Source organism: Cydia splendana, chromosome 11, assembly GCF_910591565.1.
Source record: "Cydia splendana chromosome 11, ilCydSple1.2, whole genome shotgun sequence".
Lineage (NCBI taxonomy): Eukaryota > Metazoa > Arthropoda > Insecta > Lepidoptera > Tortricidae > Cydia > Cydia splendana.
The window spans coordinates 18,025,944-18,043,106 of NC_085970.1; the positions used below are offsets into that span (position 1 = coordinate 18,025,944).

Consider the following 17,163-nt stretch of genomic DNA (forward strand, 5'->3'; position numbering starts at 1 on the left):
CGGTTGTCATGGAGTGGTACAGAAATAATAACGTAACCGTAGTACCAAAACAAGCAAATCCCCCCAATTGCCCAGAACTGAGGCCCATTGAGAAATATTGGGCCATAGTGAAAAAAAATCTAAAAAAGTATAAAACGGATTGTAAAGACGTTAAAACTTTTAAGGCGAAGTGGCAAAAAGCTAGTAAAGAAGTTTCTGATTATGTTGTTCAGCGAATGATGACGAAGGTGAAGTCTAAAGTACGTAATGTCATACACACGCATAAACTTGAGTAACTTTTGTATTGTATTTTTATAGCCTCTGACATGTATTATTAGTAAAAAAAAAGTTACATTAAATTTCGTTTTATTGAGGAAATTACAAAAAAATATGTACGACCAAATTTTTTCGTGTCCACACTTTATGTATCTTAATGTTACGAAATTCATAAAGACAACGTATATAGTCACAAAGAAATGTATTATAAAAATGCCAATTTTATTATCGTTCTAATAGTTTGTGCAATTCTCTACTAACAAAAGTGAATTTAACTTTTAATTCATAAATATCACCCTAAACTATCTACTCCAAGAGTTTTAAAGAATTTCGTACATTAAATACGGACCTTCGAATGATTATAATAACGTATTTTAGTAATTGTGATTTAAGAAATTATGCTACGAATCCAAGAAGTTAAAAATGTACATACAGCGCCATCTCTGATCGAGTAGCGGCGGCTTGGAACGCTCCGCGTGAAAACCGAAATACATGTAAATAATTGTTTGTGCCAACGTTCTATGATAAGTGTTATGCACCCTTTACGTGCACAACCCTTTTTCTTTGATGTATGTAGGGGTGACAAGCAGTAATAGAAAACGAGGAAATTCCCGTTCGCCACGGTGTTCCCCTCAAAATTGTCACACTACAAATAGTATTTGTATTATTTGTACAATAACAGCACTTAGTTAATTTACGATATTTATTTATTGATAGGAATCCATGTTGCTGTGATTAAATTAGTATAGATATTATTTTACCACAAATTGTTGAATTCGTGTAAAACTAAAGCCAAAATTGCATTTATTTCTTCTTAATAACTGTATTTTAATAATTAATACGATGGTGCTGGTTTTCAGCAAGTTCTATATTTTACATTTAATTTTAATGTAAAGTGAACCTCTTAATATATTTTCATTGTCTAATGGAATGAAATGCAATACTGACGGGGCGATATGATATAAAAAGTGTATGTATTAATTGTAATTTAGTTTTTAAGTGTAAAATAAATTATTAATCGATTATAAGTGCATATAGATTGAGGGGATTACAGTGAAATTTAATAAATATCGCATTAACCATTATTTTCTTTGTTTTATTAATGTCCTAGGTATCAAAATTATATAAGTATAGAAAATTGACGGTTTTATTTGTCTTGAACATTGCAACGTACAGTACACATCTAAATAGGCTACGGTGCCAGCGTACTATCACCAGTGCAGTATACTTGTGTTTCACCATGAATTTCTAAAAAAAAACTTTCTTTTTGCAAAAAAATTCGTTCGCTCATTATTGCCACAGCCACAAAAATATCCATGTCAATTTAACAAGTCAATATCACAACCCCAAACAAAGTTATGATCATTTAAAATGACGAATGGGCACACTCGAGTGTTACTAATAGCGCAACAATGCCCTAATAAAGTGTGGAATAAAATATTATTATTAATAACCAATTGTGATGCAGCAGATGGCAATAAAATTCAAGCGAAATGCAACTTTATTGCGTAAGTGACAACCCTATGTTCAAAACTAGAATCGTCGATATATCATGCAATATATTTGGACCTTATTTCGTCTACATAAAGGCGATTATGGCTTGGTCTAGCGTCACAGATAATTTGGTAATATATATACTTGGACATTGTTAATGTGTGAGTTTTATATAGGGGACGCACACATACAAACACCCCTCGTAGGGTTGAACAAAAGGATGGGATTAACTGTATTGTAGCATTATAGTGATCTGAGCACAGTATGGTGAATTTTAAACGTTCAGTGGTAATTATTAAACAGTGGTTATAGGAAAATAATTTATTGAATTAGCAATTGAGTTGAATAGCCTATCTAGTCGGTGAACTGTAAATAAAACTTATACACAACTGTAAAGATATGGGAGCATTCTTTTTCCTTTTTTTCATACACTTGTTACATTTAGGTTTCAATGAAAAGTAAAGTATCAATTGGTTGATAAAAAATCATTACTTCAACACACAAACTTAGAGAAATAATAAAAATCAGGGCCGGACAGTATTCGAATGATAGTAGGTTGAATGTACCCATATTTAACATTTTGTAACAGTCAACAATATAAACTCCATGCGTTTAAATTATAGAGCGAATAACAGAGATAGTACCATTGAATAACAACCATTATTTAAACTAAAATGTGACGTTTTCCGTCAAAAGGTACATTATCGATAGTGGATGAGGTTGATTTATAATTGTATATTTACTGTTTTTAACGTATCAACTCACAATGCATACCATTTAGCTTGAAAACTACAAAAGAATACAAAGAAATAAAAAATGTTCTTTTTGAATGTGAAGATTTTTGTTCCCCATATGAGAAATTTCCAAAGTTATTCCATGTGGATATTTCCGAATTTTGGAAACTTTTACGCCACATTAGGGGGCATAGCCAAGTGACAATCGTAAATAGAAAACGCCAACTGAAACTTTAATAATATGGTCTATTACCACGTGAACTTTCGTAGCATCTGTCATCCACATATAGTCTGTCAAGCAACGTATGTCAGTAGCAATGTACAGCAAAGTGAAGTAGGGCAACACTCAAAGAGCAGTATTGCGCTAAGAAAAGCAGCAATGTACATCGAACCAAAACATGTAATTATCATAAGTCATAAATTTTACAAATATTTACGATCAACGAGCATCATTGTACATTGTAGGCACCTGGACTTTGCTTAAGTTCATGCACAATCTTATTCAATATATTGGTATTTAATGGTGACAGCAGAAATTTCTCTTGAAATAGCAACGATTCAGAATGTAAGCAAACAAGATGGCTGTCATTCACGATCCACATTCCACAGATAACACACAGATGACACGCGATTTTGGAATTATTCGAAAACAGTGTTGCTAACTCGCGATTTTTAAAATTTGCCACCTTTTGCTACTGACAAGATTAGCTTGACCAAGTCTAGGTACATTTTTTCTAATGTTTAGCGTTTGTTGTACAATTGCCATCTTGGCTAGGCTCAGTAGAGATGATTGCATTACACTAGTTCTGAGTCTGCACCCTATTTACTCTATAATGGAATTCTATCAGAAACACGCAGCCCCTCTGTCAAACAATTCAGATTATCTGCGCTCATAATTGGTTTAGATGTTGTCTGTCCATCCCTCAAACTGAATTTGATTTGAATGGCTAATCTTTTGCCATAGTGCCAATTCTTTATATCTAAACGGATTGGGATTTCAGTTTTTTTTGTGTTTATTCAACATGGCAGGGTATTAACACGGTCTGCTAAAATAAACTTAGTTAACTTAAATAAAGTAAACATAGTTAAAAGTAAAATAAAGAAGATATATTTTGTGCGAGCGACAGCAATATAATTACGCGCGTGCGATAGAGATAGGAAATCGAGGGTCAATGTACGAAATTATTCGCGCTTAGCATTCATACTTTATACTTGTAATGAATTTAGTTACAAATCTTACTAGACATAATTATATAAAATATATAGGAGTATTTTATGGACATACCCCAAGCAAGCCACGAGTATACTATATACAGGTTGTCTTTTTACAATCCTAGCCATACTTTAAATATGAGATAACCTAAAAATTTATCGTAGGTACAGTAAGCATCAAAAGTAGCGTATCTGACTACGCGTCAAAAGTATCTGCCATTTTCTAATAGATTCACTATAGTTCGTTTTTTAGCATTAGAAAAAAGGTAAACAATCTTGGACGTGTCTTTTTATTAAAAACACTTTTGAAAAATAAGTCACGGCAAATATGTTACAATTATAAATCATACACGATTATTTACATTCTTTTGCTTTCATAAGTAATAGTTACTGATTTTTAAAAAGCGGCTGTCAATTAAATAAACGCGTCAAAGATCGCGTAGTATTTTTCTAATGCTAAATAAACGAACTATAAAACATATGTAGAACATTTAGATAGTGAGAGATAATTTTGACCATGAATATACTAGAGATTTAAGTATCTCTATTTGGAAAATTATTTCAGACTGCCAGATACTTTAGGTGCATTATTTCATCCGCTATTATTAATGTTGACTGTACAACTAGGTTTGAACAACTTCTACTAGGCCAACCCCGAAATAAAAAAAGTTTTACAGTAATAAACATCCACATCTGGTCAGCCCAACTTCTAATGTACGACTACCCATTTTCTGTCGCGATTTTGGCAATGACAATGGGAAAAAGTTGTACACTTCAAAAATGTATAGCAGAGGTTTATATAAACTCCATTTATGGGTAATGTAATGATTATACATTATTTCTAACGTACATACATATATATATACATATTATCACAAATGGCAACAGTCTTAAAGATTTTAAATATTTGGTAACACTAGGAATAAAAAACTAAGTACTAAAAAAATACACTAATTTAAAATTATTCATAAAATTAACGACATTTGCAATTTTGCGCTTTAACCTTTTCACCACATTATTAAAGTGAATAAATAAAACCATTAAAAAGGTTAGACTACATAATAAAATTGTAACTTAAAATCTTCTTACTTAGGCAGTAAGAATTTTTAAATTAATTATTTTGTTAAATTATTAATTGTTGTAGTATTGTAATTATTTTGTAAAAAAAAACTTTAAGTAATACAAAAAACCGTTATAGAGAGATTAATAAGGGTCTCTCCACACCTATCGACGCATCGAGCGACGTCTTTTTCGGTATTATTGTGTAGACTTAAAGCTTTTTTCTATCGGCTTTTGCCGTTTCCGCATTGATAGGTGTGGGAAGACCCTAACTCAGTACCCACTATAGGTAATAAAAAAATATTTGCTTTATATTACATATTAGTGTTTTTGGGAAAGTTTTATAAATCTTCAACATATCACGCAGTTTAAAGGTTAAAACAATTTTTGTTACGTTCAAAGGCGAGATCAAATAGCGATAATTTTCAAATAGGAATCTATGAAAAGAAGCTTTAAGTAGGTATATGTGATTATGCGACATTTTAGGCCAGCAAAGGGGTGTTTTCGTTGCTTGTAAGGTTGGATGTAGACCGCAGAGGTGGATCCGAAGCAGCGCCCAAACTGAAATGTGAAAAACAGTTGGTAAGAAAATGGTATGAAAGTCCGTCTAAGCTAACCCTGCACTGATTTAGAACCCAATCATATAAATTTTGTACTAATTCAGCAGAAAATGATAAATTCAGGAAATCTATCATTTTCTACGATATAAAAACAAAGATAAGCATATAACGGGGGATTGGCCTAAAATACATATAACAAACTGTATAAATTAAATATACGTATGCGTAACGGGTGATAGAGCCGTAACTCTCTGGGCTCTCCCGAATGTTCCTCGGCGGGGGAGGCAAGGGGGCATTGTTACAACATAATCCAGTAGCTATCAGCATTACCCGCCACGCTAAGGCCAAGAACACTGGCACTGCCAACTTGGGAAGTACCTCCACCTTACAGAAAACCGCTGCCAAATAACACTTGACCCTACTCATAGTGTTGTGTTCCTGCCGGTGAGTAAGGTTGCCAGAGCTCAACGAGGGTGCGGAGTGTTAGAGGGTCGGCAACGCGCATGTAACTCCCCTGGAATTAGGCGCTGCACCGCGCGGAACGGCGGAGGCGGATTACCGTGATACAATATTTAAAGTCGCGTCACCGCGAGCATCACCGCTATGTGTGTTCTTCATCTAACAAGATGTCTTATAACTACATGTACTGTGAGTACCTAATAGGGGTAGAAAAGGGGTTGTGTTACAACAAGACCCCGTATCGACCAGTATTACCTACAACTATCCATAGAAAAGCATATGTAACTATAAGTACCGTGAGTAAGGGGTGATAGAGCCGTAACCCTCGGGGCTCTCTCGAATGTTCCTCTGTGGGGGGTAAGAAAATGGTTGTGTTACAACCAGAACTCCGTATCGACCAGCATTACCTAGGACTACCTATAGAAAAGCATAGCATATATAACTATACGTACCGTGTGTAAGGGTTGACAGAGCCGTAACCCTCGGGGCTCTCCCGAATGTTCCTTGGTGGGAGTAGGAAAGGGGTTGTGTGACCAGTATTACCTAGAATTACATATATAAACTATACCTACCTTGTGTAAACGGTGATAGAGACGTAAACCCCGAGGCTCTCTCGAATGTTCCTCGGCGGGGGAGTGAAGGGGTAGATCCCGTAATAGCTAACAACGTACCGTGTGTAAGGGGTGATAGAGCCGTAACCCTCGGGACTCTCTCGAATGTTCCTCGGCGGGGGAGGGAAGGGGGGCTTCCCGCGGTTATGGTAGTGTTGGAACAGGAATCCAGTTATGGCCAGCATCACCCATAGGAGGATTAGCAGGGCATCTGTAAAATATACATTGTTATAGCATAGTAGAATAATATAATGAATATTGATAGTAGATAAGGCTTGCGTATACTCGTAGGTATTCAGTATAATAAAGAGTAAATGACAGGGCTTTATTTTAATGAGATGACCGCGTTATTAATGTTATTATACAACTTTTATACTTTTAATGGCTTGGAGTATTGGGCTAGGGTGAGCTCTGTAGCTCAAAACCTGTTGTAAAATGAGAAGAGGCCTGTGGGACATTAGTATAGAAAAAGGTGAATTTTTAAATATAATAAAATCATATGAGGATATGTCCGTGTACGATAAATGTTGTATGAGGAAAACTTGTAGCATAGCCAGTTGGATATAATAACATGAGACTCTTTTCCTCTTCTGTATGACTTGGCATCGTATTTGAAAACAATTACGTATGAAAGTTATAATGTGGAATAACTAAATGCAACGTAGGAAGGACGGAACCTACAGGTATTAGGGTTAAAACTCACCATTTTTTTCAAAAGGCGGCGAGAGCACAGCATAGTGAAACTTGTCAACAGTAGCCCGTCTCACAGTGTTAATGATGATGTACTTCAAATTGGACCCTAAGCAGTAGTCGATAGGGTATATAGCTGCGTACGCGCCGAGAACAGCGCAACAGAGGATGTTCGCTGGGTACGTAGCTGGTGTTAGGATGACAGCTGTCAGGAGCATCACTAGGATGAATAGCGTCCAGAAGTTTAGGTCTTCAAGCAGCATTGTCAGGCCACCTGGAGATATGATTTATTTCAATAGCTGTCCTTAATATACAATTTTTAGCTGGGAGGATTACTACATAATACATAATATTATTACTAGGTTTCCATGGAACCTGATTTAAAAGGTCTAGTCCCAATATTAATCCAGATACCTGAGTCAAAAATCATTCAATCAAGTTCTTGCACTATCCAAAATGGGTAAGGCCGGTATAAGCTGATGGCGCTCTCAAAATCTTTTAATGGAAAAGATAAATTTCAATATCAGTTCATTTTGGTATGGAATTCGACAATCAAAGAGACAGTTACCTTTCACATTGGTTATAAGTACAATAATATTTGTACAGGTTGATATTTGCAAGGGCCTAATGATTCTTACCAGGAATTTGATGGTACAGGGCGCAGGCAGCGAAGAAGCCGAAGTTCAGGGTGACCAGAAGCAAGGAGAACACAGGAATGCCGTAGAACCATCAAAACGTCAGCCAGATGAAGACTAAGGTCCCAAAGAAACTAATCACCAATCAGATCTACTAGAGCCTAATGAATCTTACCCGGAATTTGATGGTATAGAACGCAGGCAGCGAAGAAGCCGAAGGTCAGGGTGACCAGAAGCACGGAAAACACAGGGATGCCGTAGAACCACTAGAATGTCAGCCAGATGAAGAACAGGATTCCATATAAACCAATCACCAATCAGATCTAATGAATCTTACCCGGAATTTGATGGTATAGATAGAACGCAGGTAGCGAAGAAGCCGAAAGTCGGGTGACCAGAAGCACGAAGACCACTGGAATGCCGTAGAACCATCAGAACGTCAGCCAGGTGAAGACCAGGATCCCAGAGAAACAAATCACCAATCAGATCTACTAGGGCCTAATGAATCTTACCCGGAATTTGATGGTATAGAACGCAGGCAGCGAAGAAGCCGAAGGTCAGGGTGACCAGAAGCACGGAGAACACAGGAATGCCGTAGAACCACCAGAATGTCAGCCAGATGAAACCGAACAGGATCCCGGAGAGGAAGGATGCACCAATCAGAGCTGCAGAAGAGATGTAGATGTAGTGTTTTCGGAAAGAGAAGAGTCGTGGAATGTATTGGGATTTGGGACCCATACATTATACGATTCTTCTCTTTCCTCACAGGGGCGTATTTTGAAATTTGGCGCCCTGGGCCAATACGGTTCGACGCCCCAGAATTCAAGGAAGAAAAACAAAATGCAATCCGCCAGGGGCGGCATATGCCGCCCCTGGGGGTTGGCGCCCCGGGCCATGGCCCGGATGGCCCTAGGGTAAATACGCCCCTGTTTCCTCACAGACTCTAACAACGAGTATTGAGATCTTCAGTGTGCATATATGTCTCAAAAATATATCATTCATCATCAAATCAGCCTTGTATCGCCCACTGGTGGGCATAGGCTCTTCTACTAGTACGTCACTTTTTCCCGTCTTGACCTAATTTCATCTATAAATATACAAGCTGCGTAAACTCAGACCCATAACTACGAAACCTAAATCGTTTCTGAACCTACTTCAGAATTTAGAAGAGAGAGAGAGTTTCTGATTACGATGGGATCCTTATCCCCCGCCTCCCTGATTCCCCGAATTTCGGAAAATTGTTTCCCGAATCGGATTTTTCTTTTGTTTGAAAGGGTTCGTCATTAGATCATCTTCTGATGGTGGTATCCTGGAGAAATCGAGGGAGTAAACTCTGCAATAGATACACAATTCGTGTATTTTTATACTAACTCATGCCTTGCTCTCAAAAAGCATAATTTAGTAAAGTGGAGCTCATAACATGAAAGTATACAGTTTTTAGAAGATGTTTTTTTAGAAATTATGTACGATTAGACCGGTCATTGTAGCACTGTTTCGGGGAGGCCTATGTCCAGCAGTGGACGTCCTCTGGCTGATATGATGATGATGATGATTAACTCACGGGCTTGCTCCATCTCAGCAATCAGCGAGATCAGTATGTAAGTGATGATCACTCCGCTCAGCATCCCGAACATGAACATCTCCGTCTTGAAGAACTTGTGCCCGAAGTAGCACACAAACAGGCCCACGAAGAGGAGAGACGCGCAAAGGACTTGGGATAGCAGATCACCTGGTGCAAAGGTATAGGAAATAAACTTAGCTTCTTCTTCTTCCTCGCGTTATCGTGGCATTTTGCCACGGCTCATGGGAGCCTGGGGGACGCTTGGCAACTAATCCCAAGAATTGACGAGAGGAAATAAACTTAGCTAAAACACGGAACCTGAAGAGACCCCACACTTAGGGCATGCAGTACCGGTCCCGGTACCAAGAATTTCATTTCCCGGTTCTGGGCATGGCCGGAACCAGGATTCCCGGTTCTCAAGGCATCTTTTGATTACTTTTAAGAAATTGTTTGTGTTAGCGTAGGTACAATCTTTATGAATGACTTATTTTCATATAAATAATTGCATAAGAATTAATAAATGACTTATTTTATTGTAAACAAACACTTAATTGGCGTTCTAACCTATTTTACCAACTTAACCGGTACACTGCCTCCGCCTGGGCAGAGCCACACGGCCCGGCCGTAGCGTAGTCGATGCACTCAGCACGGCCTGCCTGCACGATTGTCTACTTTACTAGGTTAGTTTGTCGGCTTATTTGAGTCCCCCGTTATGAAACGAAACCACCACCACCATTATTAAATGTTATATAATATACAGGGTGATTCATGAGACGTGAGCAGGACTAATCCTGCACACTCAGTAACTGATAATTGATCGGTCACCGTCGTATTTAGGTGAAACAACCACACTTTTTCCTATTTTGTAACTTTTTGATGAGGGCAAATTTAGGGCATAAAACCTCTTTAACCGTAATGACAGCATTTTGATTACGAAGAAAATAAACTGTCAAACTTGAGTGAGATACGAGTTTTCAAAAGTAACCAGACCGTGATGACAGTGATGACATTCCATTTGACACAGAATATCGGTAGTTTAGTATTCTAATTTTAGGGTGACCATGCATGTCGTAAATAAATTAATAACTTTTTTTTTCAACACGACTAGAAAATTAAAGTTAACCTGCTCACGTCTCCTGAATCACCCTGTATAATGTCCCGAGCTAAAGTACTAAAACATTACTACTATTGAAATGGGAATAAATAGTCATATGATGAGAACCGGGAAGTACCGGTACCGGGTCTTCATTACCGGTTCTTTTGACACTATAAAATTCCCGGGAATTCCCGGGAATATGAGAACCGGGAATTCCCGGGAGCATTCCCTACCCACACTAGCGTATAAACTTCTAGAGCGTCGGCGTCTACTCAATTCAATGGCTGTTGCTCAAGAAGCAGCGACACCGTTTTCTATAGCAGTGACCAGACGCCGACGGTTTTTCCTGAGACTCTATTTAAATTATTGCTGCATTTCGAACTCCGCAGTTATAAGGCCTTTCTGGGCCATCTACCTACATCTTTTCGATTGTCGATGTTTACAGTAAGCCCTTAGACCTTTTTATTTATTTAGAAATTTAAATCAGGCAACAAGGCCCATATTACAAATACCTTACAGAAAAACATACATATTATGTATTTTATAAACTTAAAACTAATCACTATTTAGTCGACAAAACGGCATGGCTACGTTGCGTCGGCTGCTCTGATGTCGGATTCGTCAGTTTGCCCGGAACCTAAGTATACTATTGGTTTATAGTATGGGCAATTGGGCATGGTTGATAAAGTAGCTATCTATATGTAGACAACTATATATACTTACCAAGCAATAGGCAATCGTCCTCCACCAAAGGCGAGCAGACATACGTAACGGTCGGTACATATGTAGACCACCGCGGAATTGGATTTGCAGTGCCATTATAATTCCTAAACAGTGCTACTGCGACGAACACTACCCCGGTGCCGGGGTAGGCGCTCATTGTACGGCGGACGTTCGATCGATGAGTTTCGGGTATCTAAAATACAATATAATAAGGCCCACTTACACCATTCCCCTAACCCGGGGTTAACCGGTTAAACCTGGAGTTGCCATGGTTACCAGTACAATTTGACACTAGGTTAACGGTTTAACCGCTTAACTCTGGGTTAGTGGGATGGTGCAAGTGGGCCTAATTATAATAAAGTAAGGACGTGGCTCACTCCGCGATTTCGTCGCGTCGTTAGTCGCTACAAGTTCATGCGGCCATATGCAGCCCACACCAATTTTGGTGTCTAGCACTAGTAGTTGCCGCGCACCTCTATTACGGAACGGACGCCTGCTCGCGCTTGCGCCACCTTGCGGTCATATCTGTCGTACTAGACGCGTTTTGTAAAATGAACCTTATTGCAATTTTCATAGGAGTTGTATTCAATAACCGGTTAAAGTTACCGAAATTTTTAATGCAGGTGGTAATAGCACGAGCGGTTTTAACAATAGAGAAAGGATTAGCCGCTCGGGGCCAGCTACAAATCGAAAGACTATACCTAGTACTATTATTTATTGTAGTAAGGACGTCAAGGACGAGGAAGAATTACGTACATTGGCCAGCCATTTCCTATCTCTATCGCACCCGCATAATTGACCGAAGCGAAGCGAAGGTCTACGTTTTGACTCGGGCATTTTGCTTTCGTATGTCCGGATGTTCTCCTCTACAGGTCGCAATTCTTAACCGATTCTCGTGAAATTTTGTGACCGAATTTTATGACTAAATAAAATTTTTTTGTCAATCCGGTTTTTGGAAATTTTAAAAAATGGCGGAGTCGTGATACCTGGCGCCTAAACAAATAGTCGTATCGATATCATAAGACTTTTTTCTTTTTGAGACATGTTTACAGAGTTAATAGCAAAAAATGCAGAAAAAAATTATCGCTGGTTTAGGCGGTATTTAGATATTTAATTTTAACTAATTTTAATTTGAGAAGGAGTAGCTAAATTTCGTCAACCCATCTAAGAACTATTTGGCTCAGTTTGTAAACGTTCGCTTTTTCTGTTTGCACAATTCTGTTTTTTCTGGGTTCGATCCCCAGTAATTGTATGCTGGGATATTATAACTTTTTGTATTTTTTTACACATAAATTTCGTATTGTTTTTCTTTAATTTACTATACACCGTGTTTTTATTGAATTCCGTTACTTCGGGGTATAGTTAAGTACGTTTATAAAAACTAAATGGCATAGTTAATTTTCAAAAAAAAATTTTTTTTTGTTTTCTTTTTTGTTTTTTTTTTTTTTGTTTAAAAAGTAATTAAATGTAGCATATAGCGTTGTTGTAACACGGGCATTACATTTAACTCAACCAAACAATTGAAATCTGTGACATATCAATGTCATTTCGTACATCAATCGACCGAGATTGTACTTAAGTTTAGTAGCAAATGTATGAACTCATTCTAAACACTAATCAATATGTAAGCCGGCCCTAAGGCAAGTGTACACTACACGCTTGTAGAGGCCTTATAGTAAAAAAATAAATTATGGATTATCTCCGAAATGGACTTAATTAGAACATCGGTGTCTTTGAGAAAGTTACTTGATTTAAGCTCAGGAATGCACCCTTGAAATTAACGGAAATCAAAAAAAACACGGTGTATTTAAAGCTCTTAGCACCATGTTATTTCAAGCTCTGCTCGCGAGGTCTACAGCTCACAGAGCCACTAGTTGTATTGCTGTCTCTACTCACCTCGTCACCATACTTCAAAACACTAGGATAGCTCATCATAGCTTTGATTCCTCCAAAGTACGAGTCCATACTAAAATCCCTTTCAGGCAAGTATAATCTGTAGAACGTTAAGCTTTGTAAAGTCTGTTCACACATATCGGGAGCTAAGCTAGGGCTAGGCGCTGGAGCGGTTACGCTTATGTAGTCTCTGTAAGGTGATGTGGTTGTTGAAACGAATGGCGGTATTTCTACAGGGCCATCTAGGTTGCAACCGCCGGGCACTGGATCTGTATGAAGGAAAGTATATTTGAATATAATAATGTAGGTATTTAAACGAGAGTTGCGTAAAGAAATTTCAATAAGTTGGAAATTTCTCGAAAATAACAGGAAACTTCTCAGCCAACGAGGAACTTACTATTTACTGGGATCTCTTCAAACTCTTGTGGTGAAATGCTTTCCTTTATGATGAAATAAATAAAAATTTTGAAATGGAAAATTTCGATTTCTTTAGGTACAAAATTATGAGAAGTGTCCGAAATTTTTCGAAGGGGAAATTTCTCAAATTTTTGACAGCACATCAGAAGGTACTTTAAATTAAACACTCGCATCGCTTGGATTTTCAATCCCAAACGTACGTTTGGATTTACTTTTCGTTTGCGCACTTATATCAACAAGTAAACAGTTGAAAAAATTTAAACTGGCTAAGTTTTTTTTTAGTAAGCCTATCGATAATTATTAAGTAATGTTAAACACATGTTTAGGAATATCACAGTTGATGGCAATGTTGTCGCGTAGAGCGATGGTGTAAAGAAGCGGCAGGGATTTATATCATTTTCATTCCTTTTTAGGGTTCCATACCCAAAGGGTAAAAACGGGACCCTGTTACTAAGACTCCGCTGTCCGTCTGTCTGTCTGTCTGTCTGTCTGTCTGTCTTTCTGTCCGTCTGTCTGTCACCAGGTTGTATCTCATGAACCGTGATAGCTAGGCAGTATCAAGCTGTATTTCTGTTGCCGCTTTAACAACAAATACTAAAACCAGAATAAAATACCTAAATATTTAAGTGGGGCTCCCATACAACAAACGTGATTTTTTTGCCGTTTGTTGCGTAATGGTACGGAATCATATTCATGTGCGACCATATTCGAGTAAAAGGCGTTTTCTCTTTAGGTTACTGTACTATTTATTTAGTTAGATAAGATACGTAATAAAGGTTTTGAACTCATACAGATATTCTCAATGGCATTATAGATAGCAAAACATGACACGGAGTTGGTTTCAAGAATCCGCAAATAACAATAGTAAAATATTATCTTATACCGTGATGATAGAGTTCATACTGACGACCGGTCTGGTCTAGCGGGTAGTGACCCTGCCTGCGAAGCCGATGGTCCTGGGTTCGAATCCCGGTAAGGGCATTTATTTGTGTGATGACTTGATGAGCACAAATATTTGTTCCTGGGTCATGGATGTTTTCTATGTATTTAAGTATTTGTTTATTATATGTATCGTTGTCTGAGTACCCACAACACAAGCCTTCTTGAGCTTACCGTGGGACTTAGTCAATTTGTGTAAGAATGTCCCTATAATATTATTTATTTATATTTATTATTTATTTATACTGTTCATAGTCCTAGGTAAGTAGGTATGTATATTTAATATTTAAAATATTAAATACGAAGACCCTTCATTGAGTATTTGTTGATTACAAAATATTTTATTTTCATCATGGGTCTGATTTCATTGACTCTATAGACCGACCGCTTAAATGTCGTCCTACCCCGTCGCCCCCGTACCGCGCAGGCATGGACTCATTTAAGCGGTCGGTCTGTAACTACATAAAATAATAATAAAATAACTCTGTTCAACAAAAAATATATCTTAGCAAACGTTGTGCTTTATTGGCGAACAGTTTTCATAATAATTGTGACCGCATGTCATGCCGAATATTCGGCGCTTCGGCCGAGAGAGGGGCCGAATATTCGGTATACGGCCAAAACCACTATTCGGGGCATCTCTAATTTTAATATAACTCTTAACTGACCATTTAGCCCTTATATCTTGTCAGTACTTTAATGGTCAATTATAATACAGGTATATGGTAATACGTATCGAGAATGGTAAAGGAAACTAATTTATTTGATTTGTTGCTATGTTGTATAATATGCATTGCTGCCAAGGTTAACAAGAGGAAAATACAATATTTCAGGATATCCCCAACTTTATGCTATAAATAAACTATACTAACTACCTATAGCAATCATTTGATATTAAATATACTTATAAAAAATGAAAGGAAAAGCATTCCATGAATTCTGCAATCAATTATAATTATATTTGTTAGGGTTCCGTACCCAAAGGGCAAAAACGGGACCCTAATACTAAGACTCTGCTGTCCTTCTGTCTGTCTGTCTGTCACCAGGCTGTATCTCATGAACCGTGATAGCTAGGCAAATGAAATTCTCATAGATGATGTATTTCTGTTGCCGCTGATAACAACAAATACTAAAAACAGAATACAATAAATATTTAAGTGGGGCTCCCATACAACCAATGTGATTTTTTTGCCGTTTTTTGGGTAATGGTACGGAACCCTTCGTGCGCGAGTCCGACTCGCACTTGGCCGGTTTTTTCCAAATTATTGTAAATGATACTTATTTATATAGGAAACCTTTTTTAAATATAACTAAAGTGTTTTCAGTATAAAAGCATAAACACACTCACCATCATAAATGTATCCATGGACGGCTATCAATATTTTCAAATCCTTTTCATTCAAATTTGTCACCGACATGTCAGATATAGGCATTGTGCTGAATAAACCAATATTCATACCAGTTAATATCTCACAAGTGCGATTTGACTTGTTATTGTTAAAACAAGTCTCATTCCGCATAGAAATATTGTTAAGATGACTATGCATTTGAAAGACGATGAAGGAGATATCTTTATTAACATCGGTGAATTGAAAGTGGGTTTTAGATTTGCTTTTTACATCAATTATGCTGCTGTATAGCTCGTCATTTGAATATGTGTTGTTTAAGGATATTATAAATGTTGATTCTGAAATAAAAACATCATAAAATTAATATGTGAAACAGAAAACACTTCATATCCACCAAATTGGTTGCCACAGAGCATGTGTCATGGCGGGATGCCACAACACTAATTTTCAGGGCAACCAGAGAAAACTTTCTACTTTTTGCCAATTCACAATAAATAAAACATTGCCCTGTAATAACAGGCCACCTCCGCTTGATTGTACAAAAAAAAACACTATAATTCCGTCTGGGTTAGCCATGTTCAAAACTATTTCAAATCAATAGTGTAAGTTGTGAGATATTTAGCGATGTGACAGACAGACGGACGGACAGAGTGGCACAACAAAGGTTCCTTTTTACCTTTTAGGTACAGAACCCTAAATAGGGTTTGGGCTGGAATCCCTATGTTGGTTGAGAAACAAAAATATTTCATTTACTTTAAAAACATTATAAATTTCGGAGCAACAGGCATAACAGAATGAAGGAATATACTCATCATAAAAGCCTTATAATTTTATTTTAAGGTACTTACTTGGTTTTCACATAAGAAAAAAAAGTAGGTACCTATTCAACTCAGAGAGGGCAAAAATAAAACACTAGCGAACTCTAGTACCTATAGAAATCAATGACATACAGACAATTACTCAGATAATTGAACATACCTTGAACTTCTTCAGCGCTTATAGAAGCACATATGTATAATATTATGAGAATATAATGAAGCATTTTGGCAAACTTTGAAAACTATATCATATCACAACAAGAATCACAATCGATAAGTGCTCTTAATCACTATTGCGGTGTACTTTTATCCTATTTTATTATTGCACCTCTGCCAACAGAAATCAGCTGTTCCTACTTTGACAGGCGTTAACATATTGTACATTTTCCCATAATCATATTACACTTATTCAAATTATTCTACTTGCAAAACTTAAACATGTATAAAGGATTTCTGGGCGTATCAAGGAAAACAGTATGATAAGTACGATTATTACACGCCTTTGATACCTACAAGCAAAACCAAAACAATGGCATGTGAGTGAAGTGAAGTGAATTCAATTGACAGCTGATTTTCGAATGAATGTCTGAATGTCAGAACGAATGGAACAAGTAGGAATGTACAAAGAGTAAGCGAGAAAGCAAGATTAAACAAGCGA

At 37.3% G+C, this 17,163-nt stretch overlaps 1 protein-coding gene across 1 annotated transcript; it reads right to left on the reverse strand.

The window, feature by feature from the left end:
* Positions 1-3,221: 3,221 nt before the first annotated feature.
* LOC134794899 (transmembrane 7 superfamily member 3-like) lies at positions 3,222-17,014 on the reverse strand. Its single transcript, XM_063766744.1, has 9 exons — positions 16,666-17,014; positions 15,687-16,025; positions 12,986-13,251; positions 11,090-11,282; positions 9,271-9,438; positions 8,222-8,374; positions 7,088-7,348; positions 6,445-6,595; positions 3,222-5,315 (listed from the first exon to the last, which is right to left on the reverse strand). The coding sequence occupies exons 1-9, from the start codon at positions 16,727-16,729 to the stop codon at positions 5,237-5,239; spliced, it is 1,674 nt and encodes a 557-aa protein (XP_063622814.1). The 5' UTR covers positions 16,730-17,014; the 3' UTR covers positions 3,222-5,236.
* Between the last annotated feature and the right edge of the window lie 149 nt (positions 17,015-17,163).

Excerpts from the sequence above, each read along its gene's own strand:
- LOC134794899 (XM_063766744.1), bottom strand. The coding sequence starts at position 16,729 with ATGCTTCATTATATTCTCATAATATTATACATATGTGCTTCTATAAGC. Across the intron at positions 13,252-15,686 it reads CCATGGATACATTTATGATG|ATCCAGTGCCCGGCGGTTGC; the intron begins GTGAGTGTGTTT and ends TCCTTCATACAG. Across the intron at positions 9,439-11,089 it reads GGACGATTGCCTATTGCTTG|GTGATCTGCTATCCCAAGTC; the intron begins GTAAGTATATAT and ends CCTTTGCACCAG.